Source organism: Ctenopharyngodon idella, chromosome 17, assembly GCF_019924925.1.
Source record: "Ctenopharyngodon idella isolate HZGC_01 chromosome 17, HZGC01, whole genome shotgun sequence".
Lineage (NCBI taxonomy): Eukaryota > Metazoa > Chordata > Actinopteri > Cypriniformes > Xenocyprididae > Ctenopharyngodon > Ctenopharyngodon idella.
The window spans coordinates 2,759,377-2,780,308 of NC_067236.1; the positions used below are offsets into that span (position 1 = coordinate 2,759,377).

Below are 20,932 nucleotides of genomic sequence, written 5' to 3' on the forward strand. Positions count from 1 at the left end.
TATGAATATTTATTGCATATATAGCCTATATATTCTAAATATATAACATATTTAAATGAATGTATTTACAATTATATGTAGTATAGTCAAAAACGCAATAAAACTTTTAGAGCATTTCTACATCTTTCCACTCTTTTCTAGAATGAGGCGTCGCTGACGTCACGTCTACTTCCGGGTGAGAGGTACAGTAAGTTTGGAGTGATCAGTTGAGAAGCTGCCAGATGATAGACAAATTTTCCCTATTAAATATCATTTATTTTAATTTTTTTTAGTGATCTAAGTGTTATCGATTAACCGACTTCGGACTTGTGTGTATGTGTGTGTTACTGATATTTAAGCTAAAACAGCGAGAGACTTAATGAGAAAAGCAACATGGTCTGCTATGTGGTGCTGATGTAATGTGTGTAACGTTAGTTAGTAAAGCAGATTCATGATCACTTACAGTCAATAGGGGAAAGAATCAGTGATTGTGTATTTGGAACATTACTTTCGTGTAAATCGTCGTTTTTGGAGGTTCTGGATGGATGAGTGTGGTGAATATGAGCTCTCAGGATAAGAAGACAGACTCAGACCCCGGACAGGAGGAGGATCACAGCAGCACTGCCACTGAAGACAACAAACAGGTCCAGAGTTACTCTAACATAATAATGTAACACTCTAAGAGACTGTCATTACAGTAAGATGATGCCTGTCACAGACATGCAGCATTTCACACTGTCCAGTGCAACACTGATCATATATATATATATATATATATATATATATATATATATATATATATATATATATATATATGTGTGTGTGTGTGTGTGTGTGTCTGTGTTTATGTTACATATTATTTATGAAAATGTGGCTGAATTGTTACATAATCATCAGAAGTTCAAAAATGTCCAGTCCTATTGAGACGAATGGTGACTTACAACTTATAGTTCTCTTTTAAATATTTGTTATTTGTGCTCTAGGAGGCGGATATTTGTCTGGGCAACAATGAAGTGAAGAGTCGTGCGGTTGTGAAGTATTCGGCCGCTCCACCCCCCACCTCCTATGCATTACTGCAGGAGAAGACCGACCTCAAGCTGCCTCCAGCAAACTGGCTGCGAGAGAACGCTCAGCTGGGCCCTGCGGGGACCACCGTACTCGGGTCCAGCAGGAAAAGCAAACCCTTCTCTAGGTATTACTGATACATGAAATTTGGTCACACTTTGAAATAGGTGTCCTTTCTATGCATTATTTGGTACAGTGTAGTTATTGTGTTCATGTTGTATTGCAAGACACTTTTGCTATTGAGGTGAGATAGGGGTAATTTTGGTGGTATGGTTAGGTTTAAGGGTTGATTGAGAAGGGGTAAGGGAAGGGTCAATATTGTAATTATAGATATCAAAAATGTATCAAATAATTAATTTAAATCTTAGTACATATTTAAAGACACAACACAAAGTAGGACCTTATATTTAATGTGAGTTTGCATCTTTAGATGGTAGTGAATTTTTTCCATGCTTTTTTGTGTTTTCTTTGTTAATTGTAGTTTTGGGATGGCTTACGACTTCATCGACTGTATAGGTGATGATGTTGATGTTGTGTCTGATTCAGAGGTGAGTCTGTTATATTGTTTATGCAAACTCTGTTTTTTATATATGAAACAATGACAATGATTAAACTCGCTTATTAAATGGCTTTCTAGAACACTTCTTGATTCTGACTGGTCGATCATGGCATTCACATATTTTTGTATAACGATGTTAAGAATGTAATTGTATGAAGCCCTGCACATGACATGCAGACAAAGAAAGAAAGAATTTTTTAATTCGTGGCCACAATATGTGTTTTATTTTATATTATATTAAGAATTAAAAAATTCTTTCTCTTGTTGTAGTAAATTGTGCAGACAATATAATAATTTGTTCCTTTGTTTTACCAAATCGTGTGCACAATATAAAAATTTGTTCCCTTGATTTAATAATTCGTGGCCACGTTGTACCTTTTTTTTTTTTTTTTTTAATGAAAGAAACAATTTTTTTATTCTGCAAGGATCCATTAAATTGATCAAAAGTGACAGTAAAGACATTTATAATATTTTAATGATTCTGAGTAATGATGCTAAAAATTCAGCTTTACATCACAAGAATAAATTACATTTTTAAAATGTTCAAATAGAAAACTGTTATTTAAAATTCACAATTTTACTGTATTTATGATCAATGTATTGTTTATTGATAAATGTATTGATTGATTTAACTAAATAAACCTAATATTACATTTTTTTTTATTTTTTTTTTTTCAACTTTAACAGAACATCAAGAAGTTGCTGAAGATCCCCTACAGTAAGTCTCATGTCAGTATGGCTGTTCACAGAGTGGGCAGCACTCTACTGCTAGATGAACTGGACATTCAGGAACTCTTTATGAGGTCATCACAGGTAACCAGAAATAGTCACCTTATTTCTCTCTCCTGTACTATATTTTGTTCAGGAACCTCTAAATGCATCTCCATTTAACCTTCTTGTAGCTATTCCTCAAACCCTAAAGTAGTAAAACCTTTAGTTATCCAGTTTAAAGAGTTTTAATGTACGACAGGAGTGTTTATACCATCCTAAGATGACTTAAAATAAAATTAACATTGCAACGACCCTGTAGACTGGTGATTGGACGTGGCTGAAGGAGTTTTACCAGCGTCTCATTGACCAAAAGTGGCAGAGAAAGAAGAAAAGTAAAGAACACTGGAATGAGAAAGCCATCCTCTCAAAGTTTCTCTATTACAGGTGAGAACTTTACATGGTTGCCATCACATGAAAGCACTGATTTCCATGACTTACACCCACAATACCCCCCTTGTTTCAGTATTAACAGTGATGGGACTGCGGTGCCTGTGCCATCAGATACAGATCAGACAGCAGAAGAGGGTTGTGGGACGGCGGCTGATGGACCATCTTGGCCCGCCACCTTCAACAGTTCCACTACTGATTCAGAGGAGTCCACGATACCCAAGGAGGTGCGGGCAGCCTTTCCTCTACTTTTCATGTCATGCGTTCTCAGTGTTTTGAGGCTGAATCATCCTGTCTAATCTTGTCTTTCAGGAGCAGGTGGACACATATACTTTAGGTCATGTGTCTTCAGTTCCCAAAGAACAGAATCTACCCACACTATTCAATGAAGGAGAAAACAGTCAGGTAATGGTATTTACCCAACATTCCCTAACATCCAAAGTCAAATTGTGCATCCAAAAATTGTGCCTTTATGGCACAGTTGAAAAATTTTGAAAAAAAATCTACTTTATTTTTTTCATAGTTCACAGGTTCATTGATACCTCATTGATATAGTTATTTACTTTTTTGTGTAAACTTTTTTGTTCCACTTTTAATAAAAACATTTTTAAAAATGATAAATAAATTATAACTTTATTATGTTTTTTTTTTTTTTTTTTAATTTAATTAATATAAGTAAATCTCAAACACGTTGTACATCACAATACATATCTATTTGTATTTTTAACGGGCAGTTTTCTTATCTCCCTGACTTTCTCAGGGTTTGAGGAATGACTTTGTCCGGAATATTTTATGGACATTTGAGGACATCCACATGCTTGTGGGATCAAATATGCCCATATTTGGAGGTGGTCGCTACCCAGCAGTCAGTCTACGGCTCAGGTTAGTGTCCTAGATGTTTTTTTTTTTGGTTATTTTTTTGGACATCTCATATATATTTTAGGATATATTTATCTGGTTATGAATTATTTCCAAATTAATTACATTTGAAGGCTAAACCATCTATATACACTACCACTTACAAGTTTGGGGTCAGTAAATTTTTTTTAAAAAAGTAATTTAATACTTATTATTCAATAAGAACACATTAAATTGATATATTACTGACTGAAGAATGGAGTAATGATGCTGAAAATTCAGCTTTGCATCACAGGAATGAATTTCATTTTTAAATATATTAATATAGAAAACAGTTATTTTAAATTGTATGTATTACTATATCTCTGATCAAATAAATGCAGCCTTTGTGAGCATAAGGGACTTATTAAGAACATTTAAAAAAAAAAAAAATTCTTACAGACCCCAAACTTTTGATAGGTAGTGTACACTATATATACTATCCCTATGTTTAAATATTCTGATTTCACTTTGTCTTAACAGGGACAACAACAAACCAATCAATGTTCTCACAGGAATTGATTACTGGCTGGATAATTTGATGTGTAATGTACCGGAGCTGGTCATGTGCTTTCACGTCAATGGCATTGTGCAGGTAAGATGATTGGGTGATTATTAAATCCATCTCTTAGGTTTGCTCATATTGATGTATAATAATGTTCAATTTTCTGATGGCTCTCCCCTCGTTTGTAGAAATATGAAATGATAAAGACAGAGGACATCCCAGATTTGGAAAATTCCACATTCTCAACGCGGGTTGTGAAAGACATTGCACAGAATATCCTCTCTTTCTTGAAATCCAACTGTACCAAAGAAGGACACACGTACTGGCTCTTCAAGGGTGGGTGTTTTATGTTCGTAATTATATATATATATATATATATACATATATATATATAAAGACAGGCATTTATATATAAATTAATGCCTGTCTGTTTCTCCATCCAGCTAGCGGAAGTGACATCGTAAAGCTGTATGACCTCACTACTCTGTGTGAGGAGGCAGCAGAGGAGAAATGCCAGAATCCCTTCACGCTTCCTGTAGCGGTACTTCTCTACAAGTATGATTTACCCTCATATCTACCTTTCTCATATTCTCATTTTCCCAGTCAATATCAGAGATGAATCTATTTGGTGTTTTTACAACAGAGTGGCCAGCAACATGATGCTAAAGAAGAGCCAAAACAAAAAGAACTATGGGACCATCAGAACTCTGTTGCTCAACTGTATTAAACTGCTGGATGAGGAGAGACATCCACAAGTATGTAGCTTCATTACATTTCCTGTGTTGTAGTTGTTGTGCATGATTTCTGACCGTTTCTATCTGTTTTCTGGTGTAGATCATCGCTTCTGCTCACTACATGCTTGCAGAACTGTTTCAGCTGGATGATGTGAGCGAAGACGAGGGGAACGGGGAGTCACTGAGGGGCGGGGGTTCTGAAGACAGCTACAGTGATGAAGAGGAGGAGGAGGAAGATGAAGACGAGAGCTGCTCCTATAGCACCTCCTCTGAGCCACAGGACGACTCTAAAGCTGTGGCCGTCATCAAGTCTGTCGGGGAGCTGTCAGTTCCAGAGAAATACAAGAGCACACATCAGATCAGAGTAGGAGAACTTTTGTTGTTTATACACATTATGGAATTTAAGCTGTCTGAAGTATAGAAGTTAAAACAGTTCACTTAGGTTTATTTTACACCTTGCACAAATTTCAAATCAGCATTATGTTAACATTGTTCTGACTCCACACACTCCTCTTCCATTCCAGCCCAACTGTGCATTTCCTGTGTCACAAGACAAGGAGGAGAAGTGTCGACTGGTTCTCAGCTACGTTCTGAAAGTGAGAACACTAGATTAAAATTTGTTTTCATTTTAATTTTTTTCATATCTATCTATCTATCTATCTAAATGTCTATCTCACATTTCTGTGTGTAGGGTCTAAAAGCAGTGGACAACAGCATAAAGAAAGAGAGTGACCTTCCTGCGGCCGACCCCAGCACACCCATCCCTCTAAAATATGAAGAGAGAAGTCAGAATGGACCTAGAGATGTGGAGAAAGAGATTGCTTTACTGCTGGACAGAGGTCAGTAATCCCATCCCTTTATCAACTGAATTATTTTCCACTATTTGATCACTTACTGAATTACTCGTCATCTTGGTTGCACAGTTGGTCCGTGTAGCAAGGAACTGAAGATGCCGACACGCTCCGGAATGTTACCGGGCACATGGCAGCATCGTATGAAACTGCAGCTGTTCCTGAAAGCGTCTAAAGCATACTACGTCCTGTCAGATGCTGCAACCAACCTGATGAAGTATGGCCGGGCACTGCGCTACATCAAACTGGCTCTGCAGTGCCATGGTAAGAACATGCAGCTTTCAGTATTGGCAGAAAACTTCAGGACACACTATCATTCAAAAGTTTGGGGTCCTGTTCAAACCTGATTATTATATGCTTTCTCTCTTTGTGTAGATGCGTACTGCTCCATCAGTGGTGGTCTCCACCCCCAGGTGCTTCTGTTCCACTGTCAGTGTCTGTCTCTATGTGGAGATGTTCAGCTCATGTTGGCCCAGAATGCCTCAAACAGAGCTGCATATCTGGAGGAGTACAGCTACCAGACTAAAGAAGACCAGGAGATCCTTCACTGCCTGCACCGTGAGAGCTCCTGCCAAGGTCTGAATGCTAGATCACACTCTCTGCATTAAAGAGATCATAATATGGTGTGAATCATAATTGTAGCTGTTGTTAGTTGATATTAATGCAACACCGATGTGGAGTGGGATTTTAGACCAGTGAGATTTCACTGTTCCCAGGGGGTGGATAGAACACTGAAACTGTTATTGTCTTATAACATTTGAATATTGACATATTAACTGACCGGTAATTTCTCTTTCCTCTCTCAGCCTTTAGTATGGCCACTGATCTGGCCACAGACCCAGAGTACCAGCTGATCGTCAGCAGCAAGTGTTATGAGGCCGCCCATGACCTTTTGACCTCAGGAGTTCTGAAGGACCTGGGACAGGAGCAGCTGGCTCAGGTTCTCAAACGGCTCGGTAACATCCGGAACGAGATGGGCGTCTTCTACATGAACCAGGCCGCTGCAATGCAGGCAGAGAAAGAAGGAGGTGAGTGCTTCTTGGTTTGCTCTTAGATTTAAATAACAAACGTATAAAAATAACTTTTGATAATATCAAGTCTTTTGATGAATAACTTGAGAGTTGTGTGTGAAGTATAGCTTTTTCTTCCTCCAGTGCGCAGGAGTGTGTGCGTGGCCGAGCAGGAGCTGTGGAAGAAGAGTTTTTCATGTTTTGAGAAGGGCATGCAGGATTTCAGTATGATTTCAGACTCAGTAAACACAGCCCTGCTGCTGTGTAACATTGGCAGACTCATGCGTATCTGCGCTCAGGCTCACTGCATCATGACATCAGATCACAGCCGCGGGGAGTTCTCACCTGAAGAGGCCCTCTACTACAACAAGGTAAGCCACACATGCAGCCTTAAACAATTCAGGTGGTGTCTTAAAGATAGCATGAAACGGCTTCTGCAATGCATGATTTGATTTGCCTATTGTAAAAAAATAAATAAATATAAAATAAATAAATAAAATTATAATTTAATATAATTTAATTATTTTTTAATTGTAATTATGTATATAATTTAATATAAATATACACTGCATCATCATGAAAGTTTAAGCCTTTCCAAATTAATTATTTAAGCGCAAGAAGATGCAAAAGAGAACTCAGAAATCCATGTCTCAGACAGCGCACGAATACTGAATTAGGCTCTTTCATGTCATCTTGTGCTTGAAGAGACATATTCAAACAAAATTGTCAAAATGCCCATCTTGGCAAGTATCCTTGTAAACATAATTAGTTAAGATATATTACAACAAAAGACAAAGAACAATCACTCATTGCTCTTGACTGAATAACTTTTGTAACTTTAATAAGGATAAATATGTTTCATGGCTGGTAAAAAATATTTATGGCCGGTAATTTTTTTAAGTCACCGGCCATTGGCAGGTGTGGCAAAAATATTATTAAATATTAATAATGAAAATAATAATAATTTTTATCTTAATATTATTAATATTTATTACTATTATTATTAATAATAATTGATCTTGTATATGGATGAAGTGGATAAGTGTCTTATAATAATAAGACTAATATTTAATACTAATAAATAATATTTATATAGTATTTAAATATTATATATAAATACATGTAGTATATACTAAATATTTAAATATATATATTTATATATTTAAATCTATAAATAAATATTTAAATACAAATAAAAGTGTCTTATATTAATATATTAAGATATTTATTAAAATATTATTAATTATAATAATAAAAATACTGTTAATAAATTAATATCTCAATCTTAATATAATAATCATATGACACTTCGATCTTTTTATCCATCTACATATTATTATTATTTATTTATATTGTAGATGGATAAAAGTGTATACAAGTGTCTTATTTTATATTATTTATTATTATTATTATTATTATTATTAATAAAAATAATAATAATAATAATAATAACTTATTTGTGTATCCCTTGAATAAAAGTCTTATATTAAGGTTATTATAATAAGATTGTTAATAAAGTATTATAATAGTAATAAATTGTAAATGTAATAAATCATCCACAATAAGATGAAGAACATTTTTAAAAAGGAAAGAGGGTCCTTGTTGTTGTAGCTAGATCACAGTAGCTTTCTCTCTCTCTATCAATAGGCGATAGATTACTATCAGAGGGCGCTGAAGTCTCTGGGCTGCAGGGAGAGTCACTCAGCCGTCTGGGATTCTGTGAACTGGGAACTCTCTACTACATATTTCACGTTGGCCACACTCCTCCAGGACTATGCTCCGCTATCCCGTAAAGCACAGGAACAGGTACCACACATACATACTTTATTCAGTCTGTAGACATTGCTGAAATAATGAAATCCACTTGACATGAGTGTAATGTGTTTCAGATTGAGAGGGATGTCACCGAGACCATGATGAAGTCTCTGAGGTACTGCGACCTGCAAACGGAGTCCGCTCGCCAGCCGCTCTACCAGTACAGAGCTGCGACCATCCACCATAGACTGGCTTCAATGTATCACAGCTGCTACCGCAACCAGGTACATCATCAAACATGTGTCTTCAGCATACAATAAGCATTAACATATTCCCACATTGATTGTTCTTCACATTTCTCTCTCTCAGGTTGGAGACGAAAGTGTTCGTAAGCAGCACAAAGCTCTGGCAGAGCAGCATTACAGTAAGGCTGTGCGGCTCTTTGTAAGTCTGAGTGATGCTCCGTGTGAGCTTCTCCGCACACTTCTGGAGAGAGTGGCCTTTGCTGAGTTCACCATGGCGGGTAAGAAATACACACTGAAGGAAATATCAGCCATAAAAAGGTTGATGGTACACAAGTAGAACCTCAGACTGGATGTTTTTTTGTGTGTTTGCATGTTCCAGGTCAGAACAGCAGTGCCGTTAAACTGAAAACTCTGACAGGAGCTCTGGAGATCATGTGTGAAACACGTCATGCATTCATACTCATACATAAAGAGCTGCTGGAGCAACAGGAAAAAGTATATACACAAACATACACACAAATTATTATTAATTATTCATTTGTAAATACATGGATAAAAGTTTCAGTAACACTTTATTTTAGCGTGATGTAGTTACATGTTACTACATTTATATACTATAATTTTAACAGTAAATTATGTATGATTACAAGTAACTAACCCTAAACCAAACTCTAACCCTAACTGTAACTCTATAGTAAGTACATGTAGTTAATTAATATTACTCAGTAATTATTAAAGCTTTTAATGCACCCCGCCCCAGCCAAGACCTGCAAGTCATCTTACATTGCATGCAGTTTAGTTATGAACATGATGCATGACATAGACTGACTGCGTGATGACTGACTGCATGATGGAGCCTATAGAATGCAGTTAAAATGGCATTCAAAATTCAAGATATGAGGGCAAAAAATGCCCCATGTGGGTTTTTGTCTTATATTTATATCATATGATATAGTTTAGCATTATCACATGAGCAAGAGTGCTGTTTTTCCTGAATATCAGCATGATTGCAAATGTGATTTTTATTTTATACAACAGTTCAATAAAAAAAGAAGTTAATATTGTATTATATTTCAGACACAATATTGTCTGTTTGCCAATGAAAATGGTTCCAAACAAAGCCCCAGCAGCAACACAGTGGTGTTTCATTTTTGAATGAATACACGAAGTAAGCCATTGTTTCAGTAACCCATTCATAAAGACGGTCACTTGCTTCGTTCCAGAATTAATCAGCTGTTTGAATTAATCTGTTGAATAAATGACTCGCTAATTAAGACAGTGATTTGCTGCCACCTAAAAACAAACAAACAAAAAAAAAAAAAAAAAAAAAAACCCTGGCGGTTTTAGTTTTATATTCAGAGTATCATTTCATTTTTCATTCATATTCTTGCCACTTGAGCTGCATTAAACAGTCTGTGTAAATATACCTAAATGCTACTTCAGATTCATGATTTTTATTATTATAATAATTATATTTTTATAAGAATTATAATTATGTGATGTATGTTGACAGATACTGATGTCAAAAGACTCTGAAGAACTTCATGAGGGTTCAGATAGCTCTTCCTCCTCTGAGCTGAACACAGAAGAGGTTGTGAAGTTAATTGGCGTCTTCGAGCCCAGTTTCTCCTTCCTGTTGCTTCAACTGATTAAACTCAGCACTGCAAGCAAACGTAAACTCAGGTGAGGGATACAAAAATATACATAATCCAGCAATATACTCAAGGAAGTACCGTATTCCATCTCAGTTTATGCTACAGATCTGTGTTGTTTTATCATTACTATCTTAGTATTTAGTATCTTTTTAATATCTTAAAAAAAGAACTTATTTTAATATTTTCATTTTAATTTTTAAATTTGAATAATGTTATGTAAGTCATTTTTATTAGTTTAATGTTTTTTTTTTTTTATTTGTTTTGAAAAATGAAAATGAGAACTATTTATTTTGCAACTGATCGAAATAGAAGTTAATTTTTTATTATTTTATTTCTGTTAAAGTTTAATTATTCCAAGTAATTGTTTTTTTTTTTTTTTTTGTTTGTTTAGTTTCAGTTAATGATAAAAACACTGCAACAGATCCAGTCATACAGACACAAATAGCATTTATAGTGTTTCATTCCGTGTGTGGTGGTTTTGTGTTTTCATATGCAGTGGTAAAGAAGAGGAGCAGGTGAAGATCTACAAGAATGTATATTCTCGCCTCCTACGGGCTGAAAAGTCTGTTCCGCTCATCCAGCGGGTTTCCCTTTTCCTGGAGCTGCTGGATCAGCTGAACCCTCCCACAGAAAGTGATGAAGCAAGATCATCATCTTGAGAATCAAATCCAACTGATTTGAGCCAGGACTCTTTAGCTTCTTGACTTCATCAATGCCAAACATGTGACAGTTTGGAGTTGAAACAATCTGGCTTTTACACAATCACACAGCTGATGATTAAAACGATATAAAAAAGGTTTCAGCAAGTTTTGGAAAGTGACTTGGTATAAAAATGTGAATTTTAACCCTCACCAGCAGTGCCTTTCTTATGCTGGACTTCCTATAAAGAGTTGACAGACTCTAACTAGATTATTTCTCTTTCTTTAATGAAACCATTATGAGAACAAACCCAAACTGTATATTTGTTTGTAGAGAAGATATTTATTGCTAATGGGGCAATATGTACAAAATGTGAACCTGTGGTTTTGTTTTACACACTTTTTATTGTTAAATACACTCACAGGCTTTTCAGTTTCTGGTGCATAAATAAGCTCATGATTTTTAAAAAATGCTGGGTTTCAATATATATAAAAAAAGTGCAATAATTTAGCAAAGGTCAATGCAACAGGTGATTATCCAGATACAGTATTGTGAACATTTGGGATGGCTTGGCTTTTAAGTCTTCAATAAATTTCAAATCTGTTCAAAGACAGTGTCATGTTGTTTTCAAAATTGAAATTTTTTTGAAAAAAAAACAAAACAAAACTACATACCAGTAGCTGACACTTTTAACTGTAACGTTAGCACATGCTCATGAAGACAAGAATTTCAGCTTTATGGCTTGCTGGCAAGACTACTGAAGAAATTTCAAGCAATTAAAGTCATGGCATATGTACAGTAGTGGACAAAAGTGATGTCCAACCTAGGACCATTGGCTTCTTAAATATTGTATGCATGCTGTAAAGTTGCGCCTGGAGTATAAAAGTAATTTACGGGTTCCACGTTCAAATTGTATCATTTGTCACAATGAAACATACATAATCTGAGGTTCGGAGCACCAAAGTCACGTGATTTCAGCAGTTTGGCGGTTTGACACGCGATCCGAATCATGATGATTCGATACGCTGATTCATATCGCTCCGATGCTTCCTGAAGCAGTGTTTTGAAATCGCCCATCACTATATAAGTCGTTATTTTGTTTTTTTGGCGCACCAAAAATATTCTCGTCGCTTTATAATATTAATATTGAACCACTGTACTCACATGAACTGATTTAAATATGTTTTTAGTACATTAATAGATCCTGAGAAAGGAAATGTCATTGCTAGCTATGGAGGCCTCACTGAGCCATCGGATTTTAACAAAAATATCTTAATTTGTGTTCCGAAGATTAACGAAGGTCTTACGGGTGTGGAACGGCATGAGGGTGAGTAATAAATGACAGAATTTTCATTTTGGGGAGAACTAACCCTTTAACCAAGTTAGTGTATTCTTCTTCCCAATAAAACATATACTCCTCATAATATTTTGATTGTTTAATAGAACCTGAAGTGTCATTTAAAGCAAATACTGTGCAAATATCCCTCTGGATATCCATCACTTTTGTACACTACTGTACTTTTGTATAATTTTGCAAACCTAAAAATCCCAATGTAACTTTTTTGGTAATTTAAATAGGTTAATATAAATTGTCACGATCACCTGTGAGAGTGCCCATGATCACCACCAGAGGGCACTCCATCCTAGACTGTTGTCACTGTTTTGAACTCCATTACCCATAACTCTCTGCCCGTTCTATTTGCCAGGATTGTTTGCAGCTGATTGTTCGCTCACTTACTCATCGCTAGATCTTGCAGTTGTTACCTTTGTGTTTCTGAGCCACTTTATTCTGTTCCCTTGTGTCTAGTCTTGTTACTTCAGCCTGTTGTGTGGATTTCTCCATTTGCCTATGCCTTGTAACCCTGTCACTGTTTGGAGTGATTTACTGGTTTTAGACCCTTGTTATTGACTACGGTTGTGGATGACCCTTCAATAAAACAACACTGTATCTGGATCCTCAACCTACATGTCTTGGAGCATTGTGTTACATAAATAATGTCTTTCCAAAAAAAAAATTACCCGAACTATAAGTTTAAAAACACGATTTTTATAATCTGTGGCTTCATAAAAATACTCTGGGCGTTTTTACCTAACAAAATTAAAATGAAAATTCAAATGCTTAAAAAGATCAAATAATAATTCAAAGTTTCAAAACAGCTGCTCAAATCATAAATCAAATGCTTAAATGCAGTTTCATTTCCTAATTCGGGGAAGCATGAGCTGTATCAAAAATTAAATTAAAACTAATTTGTATTTGATTTTTAATTATCAACCCAGTATGAACCTGTCATAATGAATCAGGGTATCTTCCGTTCCTTCGTTTTTTGATTATACCCTGATTATCAACGCTTGAGTGCCATTAATTAATAACAGTAAAACTGGTTTCTCTCAAATAAACTTGGTTTAAGTATTTTATGATATTAATTATATTCTACTGGTAATCAGAATAAAAGGAAAGAACAGATTTCTTACCTTATACGTGTAATTCATCGGCATATGTGGCTTTTTAATAAACATTTCACTGAAAAAAAAAAGCAGAACGACAATGTCCTTATCAAGATGGCCTCTCTTTATGGACATTTTCAGTAAGAGAATTGTGGGAGACTCCTGACGTCAACTACACTAGCCAATCAGCGTCTGTCAATGTTTCCGTGCCGTGAACTTTGGCGCGCCGCTTTGAAAGAATCAACTCATCAATGAATATATACGATCATCAGTATTGATCAGCTTTAAATCCGATATAAAGACATCAATGAGGACGTGATTTATAGTACTACAGCTGTTCGCGCACGGGTAGTGTTTGTTATTCATTAGATGCGCGTAAGTTTGTAGTATTCCGCTGTAGAGGTCCTGGTAAATGGACAGGATGACGTCTACAAAAGAAATCAAGCGTAAGTTATTACCTATAAAATCATTAATAATATTATTTTTGGTCATCGTTTTAAGATCTGTGATTTATTGTCATATGTTAGTCAATTCTAAAGAAAAATGTGTATTTTAATGTAAATCACAACATCCACATTTTGTTTTTTTGTTTGTTTACATATGTGTATGCCAGTTAGAAATGTGTATAAAATATATTTATATATTTATTTTAGTATATTGTATTTTACTTATATATTGTATTTTACTAGAGTATAGCTATTTTATATATATATATATATATATATATATATATATATATACACACACATACACACACGTTAATATATGTTATAAAATACAGTACTATATTACAATACAGTACAATACTATAATATATAGTTATTAAGTATGTATTTTAACAATTATGGTTTGGTATAAAATTTTAATATATGTTATATAATACAAAATAATATTAATATTAATTATTATTAATTTTCATGTGTTTGCAGAACTACAGAAGGCCAAGAGTAAAGCCCAAAGCAGCAATAACCTGAAAGAGGAAGCCAGTCTGTGCAATCAGCTGGGGGAAGTTTACGCTAAAACAGGTGAAACAGAAAATGAAGCCCTTAAAGACTTCTGGAAGTTGTAGGTTTAAACCCTAGAAAGTTTGCTCTGTGAGCTGTCAACATTATGGTTATGACCATTATTGTGACAAATGTCTGTTGAATTAATGTATTGAGATAATCAGCCTGGAACATGTTTCTTCTAGGTGACTATCGAGCTGCTATAGAGGAACATCGGCAGGAATTGGCGCTGTCTGAGATTTTGCATGATGTGATAGGATCTGCTATAGCCAATAGGAAGATTGGAGAATGCTATGCAGAACTGGGGAACATTGAAGCTGCTCTGAAGGTTTGCTTATACATATCAGTCAGAAGGGGAGTCTGTGCATTGAGTGCAGTAATTCACTCACTCTCTCTCTCTCTCTCTCTCTCTCTCTCTCAGCACCAGAGGCTTCATCTGAATCTAGCTCGATCTGTCCATGATGCAGCAGAGGAGCAGAGGGCACTGGCCACTATTGGAAGAACATACCTCTTTCTCTTTGATTCGGACCATTCACGGGACAGCTTGAAGCATGCTGAAGATGCGTTCATGAAGAGTTTGGCCATTGTAGATGAGCGACTAGAAGGTTAAAGAATGAATTTATACATTTGAAATGACATGGTTAACCTGCTCAGAATGACATACTACTAGAAATGCACATATACTGTGATAATCTGCTATGTTTCCCAAAAAAAGAAAACATTGTATACTGTATAACCTGTTCTTTTTGTCCATGTGCTTCATGTTATTGTCTCTGTTTCTGCAGGTACAGTGTCCTCACGAGAGCTCAGTGAGATGAAGGCCCGTCTCCTGCTGAATCTGGGCTGTGTGTATGATGGGATGAAGGAACCGCAGCGCTGCAGTGACCTCATCCGACAGAGCATCTACATCGCAGAGTAAGAAACTTTTGTCAATAAACAAGCAAAAATGCAATTAAAAAGTTTGTAATTTTTTTTTTTAGGTTTTTGAAAAAAATCTCATCTGCTTACTAAGGCTGCATTTATTTGAAAATACAGTAAAACAGTAATATTGTGAAATATTATTACAATTTAAAATAACTTTCTATTTGAATATATTTTAATATGTAACTTATTCCTGTGATGCAAAGCTGAATTTTCAGCATCATTACTCCAGTCTTCAGTGTTACATGATACTTCAGAAATCATTCTAATATACTGATTTGCTGCTCAAGAAACATTTCTTATTATTATCAATGTTGAAAACAATTTTTGCTGCTTAATATTTTTGTGGAAACCATGATACACAACTGTTCAAAAGTTTTAGGTAAGATTAAAAAAATGATTTTATTTAGCAAAAACACTTCATTGATCAAAAGTGAAAGTAAAGACATTTATAATTTTACAAATGATGTCTATTTAAAAAAAAAAAAAAATTATGTTCTTTTTGAACTTTTTAATAATCAAAGGATCCTAAATCCCTATATACACTTGAGTATTGCAGAACCTTTTTTTCCAGGTTTTTTTATTAATTATAAACACAAATAAGAGTGTAAACAGTGACAAAAAGTATAGATAAATACAGTGTGTTCCAATATTAATAAAAACAAAATACAAAAAAACAAAAAAAAAACAAAAAACAAAAAAAAACACACACATCTTGAACAAGCAAACCACAGTCAGAATATAATGTCAGTTGTTCAAGCTGTTTATGACATTTGTAATACAACCAGCAGAAACCAAGACTTACTCCATACCTGCCAGGCCCAAGGATACCAATTCTCTCTTTTTACTAAGCAACAAAGATTTTATTTTAGATTTTTTTTTTTTTAATTTGCTACAATTTAATTTGTTTCTTCCCATGAAAATAGCCATGGTAGCTGGCATGGCCTTAAATTATAAACCAACAAACCAACTAAGCAACAAATTGTGCGATGAAACATTGTGTTAGTAATATATTTATATCAAATCAATGAATTTCAAAATAATTTAAATTTAGCATTTTATATAACTAAATAATAATAGTTATTTTAAATAGTTACATGCAACATTATAAGGGCAACCTTTTTAGGTTAAGAATGTTTTATAACAAAACATTATATAACAAATTTCAACACTTAATCAAAATATTGTAGATGAGAGCGAGTTCATTACATCTGTGTTGGTGCAAAACCATTTTGTGGATATCTGACCTCTTTTGTTCTAGGAAAAACATCCTTCTAGAGGATCTGTATCGTGCCAACTTCAACCTGGGCAGCATTCACTTCCGAAACGGGCAGCACTCACGTGCCATGCGCTGTTTTGAGCAGTCAAAAGAATGTGCCCGCAAAATGAAGGACAAGTTCAGTGAGAGCGAGTGCTTCCATAGTATCGGAAAGGTAACAATCCCACAGCATCTCCAAACAGCAGTATGGCCCTGTTTATACCTGGTATTAAGATACGTTTTGGTCGATTGGATCACAAGTGGACGACGCTAGATACAGGTGTGAACAGGGTGTAAAATGTTTTGAGTTTTTGACCACTTCCAGAGGTAGTCGAAAAACATAATCGACCGGATTGCTTTCATAATGTAGTTGCTCATGTAGTCGAATGTGTTCAAACAGCCACAAAAAACCGCCTACTCTCCGCCTATATACCTTTTGTGTAAACATGGGAAATTTAAACTTTGTTGGCTGAAAACCTAAGTTTGGTTTGAATATGCGAAAAATGTACCAATCACAATGTTCTCTCACCATTCCTGATTTCTATCAGAGCACAAACGAAAGCTGATGCTCTCTGTATGTTTTTCCATCAACACCGGTCGTGTTCATATGTAAATTGCGTGAGTTTATTTCGTCCATTAGATCAAAAGATCTAAAAATCCCCTTACATTTATCCACCCATAGACTTTCCCCTGAAAGAAATCAGGACAGAAGTGGTTGAAAGTGGACAAAAGAGACTAAAATTAAAACACCAGGCACAAATGGGTATATGTCTTCCTTGTGTACTTGTGATCCGATCGACCAAAAGGCATCTTAATACCAGGTGTAAACAGGGCCTTTGATCAACATGTGTTGGTCTTTACCTGTATGGTTTGTTATTTCCTGTCCCTTTTAATGATTTCTGACAGGTGTATTTATATTTTATTGTGCATCTGTTCAGATATTGCTTCATCTTGGTGACTTTGCAGCGGCTCGGCGTTCTCTGAAGAAAGCGTTCTGTCTGGGCTCCCAGCAGCCTTCTGAACGTGAGGCCGTCAAGAAAGATTTCAAACATGGTGAGATTAAGAACAACTGTAAGCGACAATGCTTAGCATCTGTTTGACAGCAGATTGTCTCGTAAAGCTGCACAGCTTATGACTGAATGTGAGTTTTTCTTTGAGCATAATCGAGGTGATTTTTCAGTTAGAAGATGCTAAATTAAAGCACTGTGGCTTCTCATAACAGTATTGTCAGATATTAGCATAGCGTTTGAATGAATATGTGTCTGATGCAGCGATACGTGGCTGTCAGCTGGAGCAGACGGCAGCAGAAGTGACTGATAAGTTTTCCCATGAGGCCATGGATCTGTCAGAACAGTTGGGAGATCTTTACTGTAAAGTGGGCTGCTATAACAAAGCTCTGGAAGCTTATCAAACACAAGTAAGAATATGTACAATACATCCAAATACAATTAAAGTGCCCCTATTATGCTATTTTAGAGGTTTCTAAATTTGTTTTGGAGGTCTCCTGCAATAGGTTTACATGCATTCAAGGTCATAATATACATTGCAGCATCACCTCTTTTCTCACAGACCCTCCTTTCCGAGAGCCTACAAAGAATGGGGGGGAAAAAAACTTTCTAAACACGTGACTCTTGTGCAAGACGCGAGTGCAAAGGTCAAAGATGTCCGTCTTGTGCTTGTTTACAAGAAAATGCATTCTGTGTGAACGGCTTGGTTACAGTATTGATGTAACCAAGATATTCTCCTCATTGAGCTTCTCTATTTCTACAATGTTTTGAATGAACAACACAGCAACGCTGCATCTAGTGGGTTCAACTGGATAGGCTAACAAAAATACATTAAAACGTAATGACGACTATTACGTTATCATCACATCTTGTGTGCCACTGATAAAGGGTTAGTTCACCCAAAAATGAATATAATGTCATTTATTACTCACCCTCATGTCGTTTCACACCCGTAAGACCTTCATTAATCTTCGGAACACAAATTAAAATATTGTTGAAATCCGATGGCTCAGTGAAGCCTGCATAGCCAGCAATGACATTTCCTCTCTCAAGATCCATTAATGTACTAAAAACATATTTAAATCAGTTCATGTGAGTACAGTGGTTCAATATCAATATTATAAAGCGACGAGAATACTTTTGGTGCGGCAAAAAAACAAAATAATGACTTATATAGTGATGGCCGATTTCAAAACACTGCTTCATGAAGCTTCGGAGCGTTATGAATCAGCGGTTTGGAGCGCCAAAGTCACGTGATTTCAGCAGTTTGGCGGTTTGACACGCGATCCGAATCATGATTCGACACAAAAGATTCATAACGCTCCGAAGCTTAATAAAGCAGTGTTTTGAAATCGGCCATCACTATGTAAGTCGTTATTTTGTTTTTTTGGCACACCAAAAATATTCTCGTCGCTTTATAATATTAATATTGAACCACTGTACTCACATTAACTGATTTAAATATGTTTTTAGTACATTAATGATTTATTACATTTCAACAAAAAAGGTCTTACGGGTGTGGAACAACATGAGGGTGAGTAATTAATTACATTATTTTCATTTTTGGGTGAACTAACCCTATAAGGCTGCCTGACGAACACCTAAAATTTGAATGCACCTTTTTTGCATTCGAATGTGGATTTTTATTCGAAATTCAAATTTTAATTTGACAGCCCTAGATAGCGTTGGTTCTACATATCAATTCCAGCCCGAGTCCTCATCCTTTGGAAGTGCATGCAAAGTGAATTTGCTTTAGCAGCCCAGAAAACGGCGTCTTCTCGACATGTCGACAACATGAATCAAACTTTTCCAGTCTCAGCTACAACTACAGTGTTTGAGGGCAGGTCAAAGTAAACGTTGTTCACAGGCAGCCAATAAAGACCATAGGTAGGGATTATGCAAATTTGTTACAAACCTACGTAGGTTCGTGCAGGAAGTGAGACTGGATTTACTGACTACTCATTTCAGGCAGTTCAAAATTGCTTCATTATTTTGAGAGACAATAACGCCATTTATTGTGCACTTTTATCTTTGAAACTTTGCCAGCGTTTTACATTCACAAACAGCTATGTTATACACTACATGAAAGGTTAAAAAAAAAGAGCATAATGGGGCACTTTAATATATCGCAGCCATATTATTAGTTTCTTTATAGTTGAAATGAAATGTTTTATTTGCGTTTACAGTAATTTAATGTATTTATTAATTTTCAGTATATTACTGTATAACCTTTATTTAAAGTTCTTTCTTCATGTGTTTGTGTATTAGCTGGTGTGTGCGGAGACTTTAGGGAAGCCTGCTCGTGAGTTAGCCGTCATTCACGTGTCACTGGCGGCCACTTACACAGATTTGCGACAACATCACAGGGCCGTGGAACATTACAGACAAGAATTAAACCTGAGACAGGGCAACCCTAAAGAGGTAACATACCCAAGTTGCTTACTAATTAACTGCCAGACACTTACAGTTTTTGTGTGTGTGTGTGTGTGTAAAATCTGTTTACATCATCCTGAGAGCTGAGTGACATTGCACAAACGTCCTCATTTTGATTTTGATGTGTCTTGTTATTGTGTTGTTCAGGAGTGTGAGACATTGTTGAATATAGCTGGTTGTCAGGAGGAGATCGGACAGCCAATGGAGACCATTGATCAAAGTTTTAGTGCTGCTCTGAGCTGTGCTGAGAGATCAGGACTAAACAAACTACAGGTTAAAACAAGTCTTAAGTCTTCAAACCCCAGAATGGCCGGTTCATAAATTCTAACCATAGTGCCCTTGAGGAAGACACTTAACTCAGTCACTGAACCTTTAATCAAATACTAAATGTCACTTTGGATAGAAGAGCGTTGTATATAGCGTTGGATATAAGATGTTGTTCCATCTGTGATGTAATTCTAGAGGCGTGTTTTGAGAGTGTGGGTTCAGGCCCAGCGGCGCTGCGGCTCCTCACAGTGCGACGACACAGAGGCACGGCTGATGGAGCTGTGTGAGCGGGACGGCCTGAGACTGGAAGATAGTGAAGATGAGGATGAGGAAGAGGAGGTGGAGAATAGTGAACCACTGGAGGACAGTGACATTCAATACTCTGACTCTGGTAATACACACACAACATACAGAGGTTTAGGCTGTAGAATGCTAGTACTAACAATGATTTTGGTTTTGCTAACAATGAGGTTTATTACAGTACAGATAAGATAAAGTGCTGTAGTAGTCTTAATTTAGTAGTTTATATATATTTATGGTATTTA

General features: G+C 35.8%; 2 protein-coding genes across 6 annotated transcripts in view; both read left to right on the plus strand.

Annotated features, from left to right (window-relative positions):
- Nucleotides 1–154: 154 nt before the first annotated feature.
- edrf1 (erythroid differentiation regulatory factor 1) lies at nt 155–11,661 on the plus strand. The gene is made up of 25 exons (XM_051868814.1): nt 155–623; nt 963–1,171; nt 1,526–1,592; nt 2,291–2,416; nt 2,634–2,758; nt 2,838–2,988; nt 3,074–3,166; nt 3,522–3,643; nt 4,142–4,253; nt 4,352–4,499; nt 4,607–4,718; nt 4,807–4,918; nt 4,998–5,261; nt 5,422–5,493; nt 5,589–5,736; nt 5,821–6,012; nt 6,124–6,324; nt 6,555–6,776; nt 6,903–7,129; nt 8,406–8,564; nt 8,648–8,797; nt 8,883–9,036; nt 9,138–9,253; nt 10,272–10,441; nt 10,910–11,661. The coding sequence occupies exons 1-25, from the start codon at nt 525–527 to the stop codon at nt 11,070–11,072; spliced, it is 3,714 nt and encodes a 1,237-aa protein (XP_051724774.1). The 5' UTR covers nt 155–524; the 3' UTR covers nt 11,073–11,661.
- Nucleotides 11,662–13,653: 1,992 nt separating this feature from the next.
- Nucleotides 13,654–20,932, plus strand: part of tonsl (tonsoku-like, DNA repair protein) — a 67,197-nt gene continuing 59,918 nt past the window's right edge. The window contains exons 1-11 of one of the 5 annotated variants that reach the window (XM_051868812.1): nt 13,654–13,943; nt 14,427–14,522; nt 14,687–14,829; nt 14,923–15,106; nt 15,287–15,416; nt 16,684–16,855; nt 17,619–17,733; nt 17,952–18,097; nt 19,956–20,108; nt 20,268–20,393; nt 20,583–20,778. In XM_051868812.1, coding sequence (XP_051724772.1) covers nt 13,910–13,943; nt 14,427–14,522; nt 14,687–14,829; nt 14,923–15,106; nt 15,287–15,416; nt 16,684–16,855; nt 17,619–17,733; nt 17,952–18,097; nt 19,956–20,108; nt 20,268–20,393; nt 20,583–20,778 — 1,495 coding nt within the window. In that variant the 5' untranslated portion in view covers nt 13,654–13,909. The remainder of the gene's footprint in view (nt 13,944–14,426; nt 14,523–14,686; nt 14,830–14,922; nt 15,107–15,286; nt 15,417–16,683; nt 16,856–17,618; nt 17,734–17,951; nt 18,098–19,955; nt 20,109–20,267; nt 20,394–20,582; nt 20,779–20,932) is intronic. The other 4 variants (XM_051868811.1, XM_051868813.1, XM_051868810.1 and 1 more) reach the window with 4 other exon arrangements.